This window comes from Prinia subflava (assembly GCF_021018805.1).
Source record: "Prinia subflava isolate CZ2003 ecotype Zambia chromosome W unlocalized genomic scaffold, Cam_Psub_1.2 scaffold_39_NEW, whole genome shotgun sequence".
Lineage (NCBI taxonomy): Eukaryota > Metazoa > Chordata > Aves > Passeriformes > Cisticolidae > Prinia > Prinia subflava.
In genome coordinates, this window is record NW_026960613.1 from 1,188,943 (window position 1) to 1,204,848 (window position 15,906).

Genomic DNA, 15,906 nt, shown 5'->3' on the forward strand with positions numbered 1-15,906 from the left:
GGACAGTGCCCAGGCGGAAAGGGGCCTGGGGGTTCTGGTCAATAACCGACTGAATATGAGCCAGCAGTGTGCCCTGGTGGCCAAGAAGGACAACAGCATCCTGGCCAGTATCAGGAATAGTGTGGCCAGCAGGACCGGGGAGGTCATTCTTCCCTTGTGCTCGGCATCGGTGAGGCTGAGCCCTGAGTGTTGTGTCCAGTTCTGGGCCCCTCAGTTTAGGAAGGACGTTGAGACGCTTGAGTGCATCCAGAGGAGGGCAACAAGGCTGGTGAGGGGCTTGGAGCACAAGCCCTATAAGGAACGACTGAGGGAGCTGGGGTTGTTTAGCCTGGGGAGGAGAAGACTCAGAGGTGACCTTATCACTCTCTACAACTTCCTGAAAGGTGGTTGTAGTCAGGTGGGAGTTGGTCTCTTTCTCCAGGCAGCAACTAACAGAACGAGAGGACACAGTCTTAAGCTGTGCCAAGGAAAATATAGGCTGGATATTAGGAAAAAGTTTTTTACAGAAAGAATGATAAAGTACTGGAATGGTTTGCCTGAGGATGTGGTGGAGTCACCATCCCTGCATGTGTTTAAGAAAAGACTGGATGTGGCACTTCTTGCCATGGTTTAGTTGAGGTTAGGGTTGGGTTGGACTTGATGATCCTGGAGGTCTCTTCCAACATAGTAATTCTGTGATTCTCTGAAAAAAAACCCTACTAAAATCAAGCAAAACAAACTCTCCAAAACCCCAAAAGAGAAAAACCAAAACAAAATACCAAAAAAACCAACCAAAAAATCCCCAACTCACTGCTTTAAAAAATCTTTGGATTTGTTGTATAAATACTTAGTTCATATTTTTGAGCTCCTTTACCTTTACAACTAGCAACTTCATGGTGAAATGTACATATTTATCACTCATACTGCTGGAGAGAAAAAATTATAAAGGAATCATGACGCTAATCAATAATTCTAGACATGCTATCTTTATGTGTGATTTTTGTTAATCATTATAGTTTACCTGCATTACACCTCGCTCATTGCTAAGTATCCGAAGTTCATCTGAATGAGCCACACACATCTCATGCAGGGCTGCCAGATAACGAGATAAGTCAGTTCTAGAGTAATCTGTAGTGTCTGGAAGCTCAGGAACATTCTTTAACAAAAATTATGAGATCAGGCTTAGAATGGTGAGTAGCTAGTCATAAAAGAAATTAAATTACACTTCTACGCACCTGCCAGCAGTTTTGATACTGCAAGCAAGTACCATGTTTTTCCTCATAATTAAGTCTTCTGTCCATGTTATCTAATACAAATTATTTATTTCCTTCTCTCCACAATCATCTATTTTATGAAGACAATTAAATTATGGTTGCACATTTCACACAGAGAGATTACTGAATATACAGCAATTCCTATTCCTAATAGGAGGGTTTGATGCTGTCTCTGAGCTGTCTAGAAAGATACTGAGAAAAAGAGATTCATATCATGTCTTCCCCCAAATTAGGGGGATCCATCCATTAGACGTTTTTTGTTTTATTTGTTTTTTTAAAATTTAAATCAGGCAATAGCAACAGCAAAAATGGACACCAAAAAATCCCCAAACTATTAAGTCAGTAAATCCACTAATAAAATAATGTAATTAAAACAGTAGATTAATCAGTTATTTTAAAACCCAACCATTTTCCAAGTCCTCATGCATAATCTGACATTTAAAGAAAAACAAGAGTGTATCATAATATGCAGAAGTTGTCATCTAACCATAAAAAGGTGACATACGGCAATATATCTGAATGACACTTCAAAACAGTAATTCTTATAGATTATCAAAATAGTCTGAGATGTTGTCTAGGTCACTTTTAATGGATTATTTCAGGATTAATAAGATAGGTATATTTCTTTCATCTTCTTTTTTTCAAAAAATTATTGGTTTAAACATATACTTACATATATACATGAGCTCCTAACTCATTATAACTATAATACGCAAAATAGTAATGGCTTCAAATTGAACAGCAACTATTATTTTCTTTTAAACTACAATATCTAGAATTCATGCAGTGAGACATTTGGTTATGTATAACTAAAATAGAACACAAAATTTTTAAAAACTTCAATGTTTCAATCTCAGCTCAAATCATATGACAAATTACATATTAAATTTTCTTTATTTTAAATATTTTTAGAAGATTGGTATTTTTGCCTGAAAGCCCTAATCCTTGAGGAGAAGCTCAAATAGATCTCGTCTACAACAGTACTTTTTAATAGGACATTTGATTGGTTTTAATTCTGTGCGACAGGCCAGCAATCTGCAGTTCCTAAACATGCACAAGAAAAATATTTCAGTAACAAGCATTCAAAATTGGGAGGAAGCTGATGCATTTTTGAACTAGTTAACAAGGACTATAAAGAATTTTAACTCACAATGTTGCTACACAGCTTGCAATTTTTCTTTTTAAACCACTTACCCCAAGTTCATCTAAGAACATGATCATGCGATGTTTGTTACTCTTGATGAATGGATTTACCCCCTCCATATATGGCTCCTGGCAATTTTAAAAAGTATTTATTAGAACAAATTGATACCAATTTAACAGTCATACCTAAGGTGAGCATATTGTAATCAGAGACAAATGACACTGTAAAACAAATGTGTCATCTTTTTCAAGTGAATTTATGATGACTGGTGTACAACCAGTCAAAAGATTACACTTTTTTTCTGCTCCAGATGGATTCTGAATTTGTTTATATATGTATTGTGACATGAAATGTTACATTTCTAAAATGCATGTTCAGCTTAGAAAAGGCTGAAGGGTGAGCTCATCATAGTCTACAACTTCCTCAAGGGGGGCAGTGAGATGCTGATCTCCCTGGTGACTAGCAATAGGACATGAGAAAATGGAATGAAGCTGCGTCACAGGTAGTTCAGACTGGACATTAAGACGATTCCTAACTGAGAGAGTGGTCAGTCACTGGAACAGCCTCCCCAAGGAAGCAGTCACGGCACCAAGCCTATTACTTCAAGGACAATATGGGCGATAGCCTTAGTCATATGATCTACTTTTAGGTAGTCCTGAAGGGAGTATGGAGTTGGACTTGCTGATCATTATGGATCCCTTCCAACTTGAGATATTCTATGAATACTAGAGTATGACTACTATCCTTTTTGCCATCAACAGACAGAAAAAAAGAGTTCACATAGTTCCACTGTTGTCTTTGAAATGAATGTCTGAGTTTATCTGTTCTCATAGCATAAAAATATGGTTACATCACTCTATAATGCCTACTAGCATGGCCATTAATTTATCAGTTATTTTAACATGTCACTGCTGTTGTTCATACTACCAGACTGAAAATCTTTATGCTAAGAACCAAATCATTCACATAAGTTTCTAGATGACTCATTCTGAAATCACCGACTCCTCTTTCCAAATCAGTGATACTTTATGATACTGCTCTAGGTTAAATCAATACCCTGTTGGGCTCCAACTAAAGAGGATAGAAAAAAAATTGCAGGAATAAAGCCTCCTTGCTGATAAGACACCCAGGTCACACATCAGGATTTGCATAAGAATAACACAGAAAAAATCTGTTTCTGTTAACATGAACTTGGCAATCTTCTAGACCGTTCTGTGTAAAATTATATTCACCTTAGCTCCAAATTCAACCAGATTTGCTAAATTCTGCACAGACTTGGCAACCAGGGTCAGCGTTCTTGCAGCAGTAGGGGAAGGAGAATCTGATAGGAATAGAAAGCAGAAAGTTACTGACCATTTAATTTAAAAGCTCTGGTAGTCACAAGAAAATTCTCTTCCACAATTTTTTATCATGGAATTTAAGACTTAAAATGCTGTAAGAGAACTGCATGTGAAAAAATTCTCATGAACAAGTAAACTTTTGGTGTTTTAGTAATTATGTCCACAATAAACATCAATATGCATATCTGACTGTCTTAGTTTAAGACAATTTACAGGGCAGAGACTCCAAAGTGAGTTACCTCCCCTTAGTCTTAACCACTCCCCTTTCATCAATAAGGAGAGACAAATGCAAGAAGATATAAGTGAAAAAATAACAGTTTACTAAAAATAAAACAGCAACAACCAAGATAACAGCAATAACCACTAGATACAAAGGTGCAGTCACATGCTCCCCCCAGGAACAGAGAAAACAAGGTAGCAGAGAAGCCCCCTCCTCCTAAGATAGCAGCCACCGTGGCAGCCCATGTGGCCCAGGAGCCAAAGACAAGATGGCAGAGAAGCTCCCTACTGTGGACCACACAGCTGAGAGAACAAAGGAAAACAACATAGCAACCAAGCCTCTGCATTCCAGAACATTCCCTACCCCCAAAACAACAACCAACAGGGAACAGGGACAAAATAAAACCCAGAAAAACCTATTTTTATCCAAAATACTAAAAGAAAATTCCCAGCATCTGCAGGTCTGACCCCTCCTCAGCATGGCGCAGCTGGAATGGTGGGCAGTGGCTTCAAAAACTCCTGGAGAGCAAGTCTGACCCCTCCTTGGCGCAGCACGGCTTGAACTGGGGACGGGTGCTGGAAAAACCCTTGGAGAGCAGGTTCAACCCCTCCTTGGCACAGAGCAGGCAGCAGCAGTGAAGGTATTGTGAAATTCTCCATAGCCCAGAATGAGCATAAGAGCTCCTGCCTCATGCTGCCTCACAGGAGCTGCAAGTGGCAGACAAACAATCGAACAAGCAGCAAATGTGTTGCGAAATCTGCTCTGAAACAGCTCTGGATTGTGAAATGCAGCTTCTCAGGTTGCCTCATTACAGCAAGGAAGTGTTAGAAACTTTGCTCCAAAAGAAAAAGAGCCCCCTTAGTTTGTTTTTGTTTGTTTGTTTTTTATTAACAGCTCTAAAAACCCTCTAAAAAGTCCATAAACTTACCTTAGTGAAACTGAAGAATATTATCTGGACTTGTAAACAGGACTAACTAACACTTAAAGACAAGCTTAAAAGGAATTACATAAATCTATGGATAACAACTTCATACACAGCTAAAGACAGAGTAGTCTCAATGCAGTCTCCAAATTAGAAAATAATCACAGAATTACTATGTTGGAAGAGACCTCCAGGATCATCAAGTCCAACCCAACCCTAACCTCAACTAAACCATGGCAAGAAGTGCCACATCCAGTCTTTTCTTAAACACATGCAGGGATGGTGACTCCACCACATCCTCAGGCAAACCATTCCAGTACTTTATCATTCTTTCTGTAAAAAACTTTTTCCTAATATCCAGCCTATATTTTCCTTGGCACAGCTTAAGACTGTGTCCTCTCGTTCTGTTAGTTGCTGCCTGGAGAAAGAGACCAACTCCCACCTGACTACAACCACCTTTCAGGAAGTTGTAGAGAGTGATAAGGTCACCTCTGAGTCTTCTCCTCCCCAGGCTAAACAACCCCAGCTCCCTCAGTCGTTCCTTATAGGGCTTGTGCTCCAAGCCCCTCACCAGCCTTGTTGCCCTCCTCTGGATGCACTCAAGCGTCTCAACGTCCTTCCTAAACTGAGGGGCCCAGAACTGGACACAACACTCAGGGCTCAGCCTCACCGATGCCGAGCACAAGGGAAGAATGACCTCCCCGGTCCTGCTGGCCACACTATTCCTGATACTGGCCAGGATGCTGTTGTCCTTCTTGGCCACCAGGGCACACTGCTGGCTCATATTCAGTCGGTTATTGACCAGAACCCCCAGGCCCCTTTCCGCCTGGGCACTGTCCAGCCACACCGTCCCCAGCCTATAATGTTGCAGGGGGTTATTGTGGCCAAAATGCAGGACTCGGCACTTGGACTTATTGAACTTCATCTTATAGGACTCTGCCCATCCATCCAACCATTCCAGGTCTCTCTGCAGAGCCCTCCTACCCTCCAACAGATCGACACACGCTCCCAGCTTAGTGTCATCTGCAAATTTATTAATGAAAGACTCAATACCTTCATGCATATAGTCAATGAAAATATTGAACAGAACTGGCCCCAGCACAGACCCTTGAGGAATACCACTAGTGACTGGCCACCAGCTGGATGCAGCACCGTTCACCACCACATTCTGGGCCCGGCCATCTAGCCAGTTCTTAACACAGCAAAGAGTGCTCTTGTCCAAGCCATGGGCTGCCAGCTTTTCCAGGAGTATGCTGTGGGAGACAGTGTCAAAGGCCTTGCTGAAGTCCAAATAGACAACATCCACAGCCTTTCCAGCATCCACCAGATGGGTCATCTGGTCATAAAAAGGAGACCAGGTTGGTCAAACATGACCTACCTCTCCTAAACCCATACTGGCTGGATCTGATACCCTGGCCATCCTGTAAGTGCTGCCTGATGACACTCAATATAAACTGTTCCATTACCCTACCAGGTACTGAGATCAGGGTAACTGGCCTATAATTACCAGGATCCTCCTTCCTACACTTTTTGTGAATAGGTGTCACATTGGCCAGCTTCCAGTCATCTGGAACCTCACCAGTGAGCCAGGACTGTTGGTAAATGATGGAGAGCGGCTTTGCAAGCTCATCTGCCAGCTCCCTCATCACCCTGAGATGGATCCCGTCTGGTCCCACAGATTTATGAACATCCAAGCGGCTCAGTAGGTCTGACTGCCTCCTCCTGGATAACAGGGGGACCATTCTGCTCCCTGACACCATCTACCAACCCAGGAGGACAGTTGTCCTGAGGACAAGCCATCTTCCCACTAAAGACTGAGGCAAAGAAGGCGTTAAGCACTTCCGCCTTCTCATCTGCAATTACTAAGTTCCCTCCCATATCCAGTAGAGAACAGTTGGTCTTACCCTTCCTTTTGCCACTAACATATTTGTAAAAACATTTTTTATTATCCTTTACAAAAGTTGCCAAATTAATTTTGAACTGAGCTTTGGCCTCTCTAATTTTTTTCCTACCTGCCCTAGCAACCCCCCTAAATTCTTCCTGACAGACCTGACCCTGCTTCCAGAGATGATGTATCTTTTTTATTCCTAAGTTCTTTCAAAATCTCGTTACCCATCCAGGCTGGACGTTTGCCTTGTTGACTCGTCTTTTGGCACACAGGGACAGTCTGTTCCTGTGCCCTCAAGATCTCTGTTTTGAAGCATGCCCACCTTTCCTGGACTCCTTTGTTTTAAAAAAATACTTCCAAAGGAACTCTCTGGACAAGTCTCCAGAACAGGCCAAAGTCTGCCCTCTGAAAGTCCAATATAAAAGTCTTGTTGATGCTCCTTCTAACTTCACCAAATATCGAGAACTCTATAATTTCATGATCACTATGCCCCAAGTGGCCTCCAACCACCACATCTCCCACCAGCCCATCTCTATTTGCAATCAGGTCTAACATAGTCCCTCCCCTGGTGGGCTCAGTCACCAGCTGTGACAAAAAGTTGTCCTCCACACACTAAAACCTTCCTGGACTGCCTCTTTTCTGCTGTATTAAGTTCCCAGCAGATGTCTGGTAGGTTTAAGCCACCTGCAAGAACAAGGGCTGGTGATCCTGAAACATTCTCCAGCTGCTTATAGAATAAGTTGTCCACCTCTTCTTCCTGGTTGGGTGGACGATAACAGACTCCCAGCAGGATGTTAGCCTTGTTGGCCTTCCCCTTAATTCTTACCCATAAGCATTCAACTTCACCATCATTAGTTTCAATACCCATGGCATTAAAAGCCTTCCTAATATAAAGGGCCACCCCTCCACCCCTTCTCCCTTTCCTGTCTCTTCTGAAGAGCTTGTAGCCATCCAGCACAGCGCTCCAGCTATGTGAGTTGTCCCACTACATTTCTGTGACAGTGACTACATCATAGTTCTGCTGTTGCACCATGGGTTCAAGCTCTTCGTGCTTATTAGCCATACTGCGTGCATTAGTATACATGCGCCTCAGCTGGGTTAGTGACTTCACCCCCTAACTTAGGTTTATCACCCTTAGGCCTGCCCCTAGATAGTCCAACTGAATCCCCTTCCCCCTTCAAACCTAGTTTAAAGCCCTTTCAATGAGTTCTGCCAGTTCATGAGCTAAAAACCTACTACCCTTTTCAGAAAAATGAAGCCCATCCAGTTCCAACAGGCCAGGCACTGAAAAAGTTGCCCCGTGATCAAAGAACCCAAAATTCTGCTGATGACACCAACCCTTGATCAACTTGTTGATAATGTGGGCTCTCCTTTTCATTGTTTTTCTCTGCCACCAGAGGGACTGAGCAGAACACTACCTGTGCTCCTACCCTATCAACCACTTGACCCAATGCCCTAAAGTCCCTTTTTATTGCCCTAGCACTTATCTTTTCAATCTCATCACTGCCAGACGGGAGTATCAGCAGTGGGTAGTAATCAGAGGGCTGAATCAGCCCAGGGACTCTCTCAGTAATATCCCATACCTGGGCCCCAGGGAGGCAGCAGACCTCCCTGTGGGTTGGGTCTGGTGAACATATAGGGCCCTCTGTTCCCCTCAGAAGGGAGTCACCCACTACGACTACTCTTCTTTTCTTTTTAATGTTAGAGGTGGTGATCCATCTGACAGATGAAGCTTAATTGGGAGGCTCACTGGGCAGATAATTTTCTTCTATGTCATCTGGCTGACCCTCTTGATCCAGGGCCTCATATCTATTCTGAAGTGCCACCTGGGTAGGTGATGGGGGTTGGAGGGAATTTCCATTACCTCCCTGAGTAGGAACCCCTTTCCACTCCCCCTCATCCACCATGTGTCCTCTAATTGCCTGACAGGGGGAGGCATGGGAGCCTTCTGACTCCTGGTGGGCCTCCCTTAAGGATGGAAGGGTGGAACTCCACCAGTCTATTTCCCCTTCACTTTCCCTAATACTCGTTAGTCTATCACCTTTTCAATATGCTCAGCCACGAGGAAGAGGGGATCATTCACTTGTTCACACCGCATGCAGACTTCTTCTGCAACTCCCCCTGATGCCACTGATAAGCTTAAACACTCCTCACAGGAATGGGTCTGGACAGACACATCCTTTTTGGAGGGTTCTACCTGGCTATATAGACTTTTACAAACTGCAGTTTTGAATTGTGCACAAACCATTACTAAAAAACCAAAAACTAACCAACAGAACTGCAAACTAAAAACAACCTTCAACCCTACCTGCTTGCCCTGCCTGCGCAACTGCCTCGCAAACTGCTGTGAGCTTAGAGCCGTGCCAGGCCCCTGTTTGCCCACTCTTGTTCACCACACTCCCTTAAGGCCTCTTTTAAAGCACTCCCGCCTGACGCTGGAGGGCACAAACCCCATCCTGCGCCTTCGTGGCTAACCAGCGCAAGAAACCCACATCATTTATATAATCTGAAAATTATAAAAATAATAAAGAAATTATAGGAAAGATATGTGCTAATGTCTTTACAAACAAAATTCCATGGATGAAGGTATGGGTGTTAATGTCTTTGAAATGGGTCTTAATGTCTCTACCAACTTCATGCCACAGGTTTGTCACAGAACCCAGACAGTTTGACTCCTGAAACAGATAAGTGAGTCTGCACAAGCCTGAGTTTCTGAACTTTGGGGGAAAATGACAGGTTCAAGGGGGGGTATGTGACAGGTGATTCGCTAAGGCTGTACTTTCCTAGTACCTCAGCCAATGAGGAAAGGAAGAGGGCAACATGCGGCTGGGAGTTTGGGATAAAAAGAGGCTGTGTCTGCCAAAACCTCAAGAGAGAAAATCCCACGGGCATGTGCCCCAGTGGACTCTCTCCCTTTATTTGAATAAAGCTGCAGGACTCCTCTGTCTCCTTTTGTGGGAATACACAGGACAGAGAGTCAAACAGACTTAATTAGCATAGCTGGTTTGATAACCAAGATGCCACGGCAGGAACAAACAGAGCTTTGAGGATTACAGAAGATGGGATTAAACCTGCTCACGGGAAGAGAAGAGATTCAGTCAAACTTCTGCAAGCAAAAGATGATGTAAAATGTATGAGTTGTCTGTATGATCTTTAACCTGATTATTGTAGTGGAAAATTATTAACCTTCCTGAAATGGTATATAAGCTTTTGGGAAATCTGAGTAAAATTGAATCCTGATCACCAAATCAGTCTTCCTGTCTCTCTATCAATCGTCAATATACTTTATGGACACTGGCTTTTCATAACGTGATTTTCCATACAAGGTGGGAGCTCTTGTCCAGGATCCTTCCACCTTCTGGGACCAGCACACAGCAAGAGGAGCTGAAGGCACACCTCACCCATTTTTTAGATGACCAGCTCCCTTTGACGTTTGCCAGCACTGGGCAATTGACTGGGTCTCTGAGACTGTCCAGGAGACAGATGAGAGGCTGACTGGGGGGTCGGTGAAGAGTCCACAGGAAAGGACCACTGAAAATCTCACTGGTGAGTACAATGGAAACTCTGGGGAGTAAAACATGGCAGGATGCCCAGAGGGGGCTGTAAAGGAAAGTCAAGAAAGGGTCTCGACTACAGAGATGATGATCCCAAAATACCTCCAAAGGGTCCTTTGGGAGAATGTTGAGATGGTTTGCACATTCTCCCAGAGGTAGTTAAGGACATGGACACCCAGAGGGGGCAGTAAGGGGAGTCAAGAAGGGGTCTTGGAAACAGAGGACAGATGGCGTTGGTTTTGAAAAGGATTGGTTGAAGGGGAGCATGAAGGAATATGGTTAAGGCAAATAGCAGTGAGACACTACGTGATAAGGAGAGAATTGAGAAACAGTGAGGATTGGGATGTTCTCTGCCTTATCTTTAAAATTTGCAGTCAAATATAGGGCCAGCTGCAGGTCTTTTGTAGTCTCGGCTTCCAAGATAGGGAAGGCAGGGAGATATTTTTCCTACATCCCCCCACCCCTCTCCTGGTCATTATGGAGCCAAGGTGCAGGATTTGAGTTTGTCCGCTTACTACTCAGGACTTAGGGGGGTTTCTCTAGGATGAGGAGTGCCAAGGCCAGGCATAGAAGTGTGGGACCAGGAGCATGGGCTGGGGGCCTGTGGAGAGGTGTGGGGCCTTGCTGAGGCTGTGAGGCAGCTGAGGGTCAGCACTGGCCGGTGCACTTTGGGCAGGGGCTGCAGTGGCTGTCTGGTCCCTATGAGGTTCATCTTGTCCACCTGCCTGTCCCTGTGGCATTGTCGGCTGTACCCACCTGCCAGGACCTGGTGCTTTACAGAGCTTCTGGTGCCAGGAGAGCGGCCCGGGGGCCTGGATGAGTGTGCTGAGGGGATGTATCTGGATACTGTGGAAGGACAGAGACCAGCTTTGGTGTACGGTGTAAGGTAGAGGGACCGGCTTTGGTGTAAGGTGCGAGATACAATCTGTCACCAAAGCCTGGCCTGATATAAGAAGGGATTTTGTTTGGGTCACCAGGGAGGTGAGTGATTTTGCAGAGTTTGGCAGCTGTGGGAGGGTGACAGTCCACAGGCAGCAGGAGCACGGGCTGGATAGGTGGCAGAGTGGGCCCTTCCAGGAGTTGGTTGGAAAGGCACATCAGGTATATGTAAGAAGGGATGAGGAAAAGGTAAAGGTACAGGCAAGGATAATGGCACAGTTTTTAGTCAATGTGCCATTTGTAAAAAAACCCCACAACATTAGAAATGGATTGTTAAGGGCGTCAGGATCTCCTATTGTACCGGGGCCTCACCACACTGGAGCCCTTGTTAACGTGCCGGGTGGGTTTGAACCGAGAAGTGTTTTTCCTAGTAGACACAGGGACATCTATGTCTACTTTGAATTTTATGCCAAAGAGGGTTCTTTTGATAATTCAGGGACTATGTAGGAAAGATGAGCCAGTGCTTTTTATTCAACCACTATTGGTGAATGTGTGAGATGGGTTTGAAAAGCGTGAATTTCTGTTTGATCGTAGTTGTGGTTGTGGTTTGCTAGGAGGGTATTTGATGACTGAGTTGGGAATGCAGGTTAGTGTTGTGAGGGGTGATGGGGAGGCTAGCAGTGTTGTGCTGATAAAGCTTATGCTAAAGTGAACCCAGAAGTGACGGTAGTCCCAGGGAAATATGGAAAACTGGATATGGAGCCTCTCCAAATTACTCTGAGGCAACCAGTACAAGTGGTATCTAAAAAGTAATATCCTCTTTCAAAGGAAGGGGTTACACCCTGTTATTGAGTTCCTGTTAAAAGCGGGCCTTTTGGAGCCATGTATGTTTCTCTGTAACATTTCTATCCTGCCAGTTATGAAATCAGATGGTGTGGGAGCCGAATTACCTGGGACAGATCAAAGCTTAGCCCAGGTTCCCTACACGGAGGGAATAAACCTGAGACCTTGGGAGGTGGGATGTTAGGAAGATGCTAAATGAGTCACCCAAAATAAGCCCCGTTGGTTCAAGACCTTAGACTTATAAGGTCAAGCCCCTGCCCTGTAATCACGATTGGACACCTGTCCCAGGTAAAACCCTATAAAACGCCAGGCTAACCATGCCCCCGGGTCTTTGGATGCTGCCTGCTGTCAGATGCATTAAATCGTATCTCTGAGGTGTCCATTGTACCCATCTTATTTATTAGCCACGTGCAACGCAGCTGAACTGGGATTGGGGTCGCGGGGATCACCTCCCTCTCGTGACAAGATGGAACCTATAGAATGGTACAGGACCTAAGAATAATGAGACTACTAAATCCAGGCACTCCATGGTCCCAGATCCTTATACCATCTTGAATCAGGTTTCCACTATTCAGTACTTGATTTAAGAGATGCTTTCTGGGGATGCCCACTTACAGAGCATAGTAAACAGTATTTTGCCTTTGAGTGGGAACAAGAGGGAGAAGGGAAAATAATAAAGACATGAATGATCTTTCCACAGGGATACATGGAAGCACTGGTCTTATTTGGGCAAGATATTAAAAGAATTACTCCATCCTTGGGAATTAGATTATTGCAGTATGTGAAGGACTTGCTCCTATCAGGAGAATGGGAGGAAGTGGTAGGGGAAGCCACTGTGAAATTACTCAATTTTCTGGCTGGAGGATGAGATCTTAGAGTGTCTGAAGGGAGGGCATAGGTGATGGAGAGAAAGGCTGAGTGTTTGGGGCCTGTTTTGACTGAAGGCTTGTGGTGTGTTGGCCCAGAGGGGGTTCAGGGAATCTTGGAGGTGCCGTTGTCCAGCACTGAGGGGGAGCTGTGACAATTTTTAGGATTAATAGAGTATTGCAGGACCTGGATTAAGGACTTTTTATTCTGTGACTTTTTAAACCCAGATAGCCCCAATGTTGTGGTATGGACACCAGAAAGACAGCAAAACTTTAGTCACTTGGAAAAAGAATTGGAATTGTATGTGGATGTTAAACAGGGCTGTGCCAAAGGAATTCTAGTGCTAAAATGTTTGACCCATTGGTGAGGGGGTAACCCCATTGTTTGCTCTAAGGGTAACTGTGGCTCTGTTGTCTGCAGAATTGTGCAGCCATGGCTTCGATGGTAACTGATGGCAGGATTGTTAAAGTCTAGCATCAAGTTCTAAATGGATGACCAGCACTAGACTGTTACAGTATGGAACCTGTTTAATGGAATAGGAGGGTTTAGAATTGAGAAGCAGGAAAGGGTTTAACCTAGTGTCCTGTTTAACTGGTACTGAGGAAGGAGACCTAAAGGAAACTTGTGACTGTATCCAGGTAACAGATCTCCAGACCCAAGACAGGGAAGATTTACAGGATACCTCTTGGCCAAATGAGAGAAAGGTGTTTATTGATGGATCTTCAAGAGTAATAGGAGGAAAACGAGTTACTGGATATGCTATAGTGAATGGAATTGCAAGAAGAGGGGAACCTACCATGCACATGATCAGCATAGACCACAGAATTGTATGCCTTTATAAAAGCCTTAAAATTATATCAAGGAAAAGTGGTGAATATATTTACAGATTCAAAATATGCATGTGGGATGGTATATGCATTTGGAAAACTGAGGTAAGAGGTTTGTCAACTTGCAGGGGGAAAACATTCACTCATGAGAACTCAATTACTTGCCTGTTGGAGGTGGTGATTTTACCAAAAGAGGTAGAAATAATACATGTTAACGGACATCAGTCAGGGTACTCAAAAGAGACAATAGGTAAAAAACTGGCCAATGGAGAGGTTCAGAAAGCAGCACTTCTGCCAGAGGTCTCTGGGATTCTCCATTTGCTCCCTGTGGCTCAGCTGTTGCTGAGGGGAGGAGGGAGTGGTGGTGGTGTCTTTTCCACAAGAGGAGTTGGAGATAATTAAAAGTGGTGGGGCAAAAGAAAGAGGGGAACATTAATTTACAATGGACAATAAACAGTAGATGCCGGGAGCTTTGACCCTGCAAATATTAAAACAACTCCATGGGAGGAGTCATTTGGGCTCACAAGGATTGGCAGAGACCTTCCTCAAGATGTACTGCTTTGGGTCTTTTGATTTTAGCAAAACGAGCTATTGAGAGGTGCCTGGCTAAAGTTAATAGGAGATAATAACCTCCCACGGGAGGGTCCTCATGCTGGAACAGAGGAAGAGTGTAAGGAGACCTTCTCCTGAGGAATGGCAGAGACAACATGATGGACTGACCACAACCTCCATCCCCCTGTGCCACTGGGAGGCAGGGGGAAGAGAAAAAAGGGAGTTGTTGTGGTTTTACCCCAGCCAGCAGCCAAGCCCCATGCATCCTTGCTCACTCCCCCCACCAGTGGGATTGTGGAGACAATCAGAAGGATAAAAAGTTTGAAAATTGTGAGTTGAAATAAAGACAGTTTAATAGGGAAAGCCAAAGCCATGTGTCTTGGGTTAGAAAATGTAACCAAAAATGTGTGTTCTATTTTCATGTGTTGAAACCTGTTGGGAGATATTGTTCTTCTCTCCTCCTGCACCCATCTTCCTCCTGCACCTAACCTCCTGCACCCATTCTCCCCCTGAACCCATCCTCCTCTGAAGGACATCACCTGTGAATGGGCCATTTAAGGCCTCTCACATGACTGACAACATTACTTCATCCCATTGTGAGATGCTCCACCCAGTGGGAGGAGCCAAAGCCTTTCCACCGGCATAAAACCTGCAATCCCAAACACTAACACAGACGGTTTTCTACTGAATTCTCGGACCCATCTCGCCAGCACTGGACCCTTTTTTCTACAGGATCATCTCTACTCCCCAGAACAACATCTGTTACTCCAGGAAGACTTATTTGGACTTCCAACACCCTGACAACAGGGTGTCAGGTTGTATCTCTGACTCTGTCAGGGTTTTCTAGGACTTTTGGTTGGTTGGTTGGTTGGTTTTTTGTACTACTGTATTTGTATGTTTCTTTTTTTTTTTTTTTAATATTCCTAGTTAGCAACTGTTATTCCTATTCCCATGTTTTTGCCTGAAAGCTCCTAATTGCAAAATTGTAATAATTTAGAAGGAGGGGAGTTTTTACATTCTCCATTCCAAGGGAAACTTCAGTTTTCCCTGACAGATACCTGTCTTTCCAAACCAAGACACCATGCATACAAGCAAAGCAAAACAAGGAATTAACTCATCCCTTCCCATGGGCAGGCAGGTGCTCAGCCATCTCCAGGGAGCAGGGCCCCATCATGCGCAATGGTTACTTGGAAAGACAAATGCCATCAATCCAAACGTCCCCTCCCTTCTTCCTTCTTCCCTCAGCTTTATATACTGAGCATGATGTCATATGGTCTGGAATATCCTGCTTAGGCCGTTGTACGGGTGTAAAAGTCTCTAAGGGTCTTACAGCATTTTAGTATTCAAATAGAGTAATTTATTTATATAGAAGCACACATCGGAAGGCATAAGAGTTCCAAGAGCGGCCTTATTTTACAATCGATTACAAACTTAGGCAAACAAAGTCTAAACAAAACAACAACTAAAGCATAGAAATCTCAACACACACAACTCTAATAAGACTATAGGCAAAGCATATCGTTTACAGCCTCAGGGTAAAGCAACCTCTTATTACTGTCAGCATTTTCAATCGCTGGGATCGCACTAACAGAGAGGAATCGATCACAATTTTCAGAC

General features: G+C 44.1%; 1 protein-coding gene across 5 annotated transcripts in view; it reads right to left on the reverse strand.

Annotated features, from left to right (window-relative positions):
- The window catches only part of LOC134565208 (ras GTPase-activating protein 1-like), a 146,897-nt gene that overhangs the window by 19,281 nt on the left and 111,710 nt on the right, over positions 1–15,906 (reverse strand). For 3 of the 5 annotated variants that reach the window (XR_010083810.1, XR_010083811.1, XM_063424694.1), the window contains exons 22-24: positions 3,630–3,718; positions 2,448–2,525; positions 1,001–1,135 (exon numbers count right to left, since the gene is read on the reverse strand). Coding sequence is in view for 3 of the 5 variants with exons in the window: in XM_063424694.1 (XP_063280764.1) it covers positions 1,001–1,135; positions 2,448–2,525; positions 3,630–3,718 (302 nt within the window). In the remaining 2 variants the exon portion in view is untranslated. Of the gene's footprint in view, positions 1–1,000; positions 1,136–1,392; positions 2,298–2,447; positions 2,526–3,629; positions 3,719–15,906 lie in introns of those variants that run through there. The other 2 variants (XM_063424695.1, XM_063424696.1) reach the window with 2 other exon arrangements.